The following is a 759-nucleotide window of genomic DNA, read 5'->3' as shown; positions in this document are numbered from 1 at the left end:
AGTTCAACAAACCCAATCACAACTGCACCCAAACCATCCAGCTGAGAAAGCAAAAAGAATCCAAACAAAACCCACACAGGCCTGAGAATTCATTGGCCACCCACACCCCCGCTGCCCCTCCCCCTCAGCTGCTGCTACACACAGTGGGGATTAAGGGATCACTTGAGGAGACCCTTTATTTTTATCCAATCCAGGCATACACTTCACCCCCACCACACACACACACACACACACACGCACGCACGCACGCACAAGATACCTTGACAGCAGCCCCTTGTCCCCACGGCCCAGGTCCTTCACCAGCCTTTATTTCCACCTGCAAAAGAAGCCAGAGAGACTGATCAGCCAGGATGACAGCAGGAGAGAAACAAACTCCTTCTGCTGCACCCCTGACACCGCTGCAGGGAAGCGGAAGGATGGGAGGGATGGGGCCTCGGAAAAAGAGGACAGCAGGGACCATCTTCCTGCCTCCAGCTGCCGCCCAGACGCGCTGCTGTGGAGGGGCTCGTCCGCCTTCCAGTGTTTTTGTTTTCATTTCTCCTTTTTCCACCCTTCCCAGAGCCAGGAGGCCACTGCCTCTCCTCTTGTGTCTGGGCTGGCCCGTCCCTCCCTGCCCTGCCCGTTCTACCTCGGCCGGCCTCCTCTGGTGCATGGGCCGGCGGGCCTCCCATTATCCCCGCCGGAGCGCACGGAGGGAGGCACTGCAGAGGAGGCGGCGGCCAGCTGCCGGCTTGGCTCCCCTCCCCGCCGCCGGCGAGG

The 759-nt window shown here is 60.2% G+C and overlaps 1 protein-coding gene across 1 annotated transcript in view; it reads right to left on the bottom strand.

The window, feature by feature from the left end:
- Positions 1-759, bottom strand: part of TET3 (tet methylcytosine dioxygenase 3) — a 96,497-nt gene that overhangs the window by 78,888 nt on the left and 16,850 nt on the right. Inside the window, 1 exon segment of the mRNA XM_025049323.1 lies at positions 260-316. Coding sequence (XP_024905091.1) covers positions 260-316 — 57 coding nt within the window.

This window comes from Pteropus alecto, unplaced genomic scaffold (genome assembly GCF_000325575.1).
Source record: "Pteropus alecto unplaced genomic scaffold, ASM32557v1 scaffold100, whole genome shotgun sequence".
NCBI classification, from domain to species: domain Eukaryota; kingdom Metazoa; phylum Chordata; class Mammalia; order Chiroptera; family Pteropodidae; genus Pteropus; species Pteropus alecto.
The sequence above is the reverse complement of the archived record's forward strand: the minus strand, read 5'-3'. Positions and strand labels throughout refer to the sequence as shown.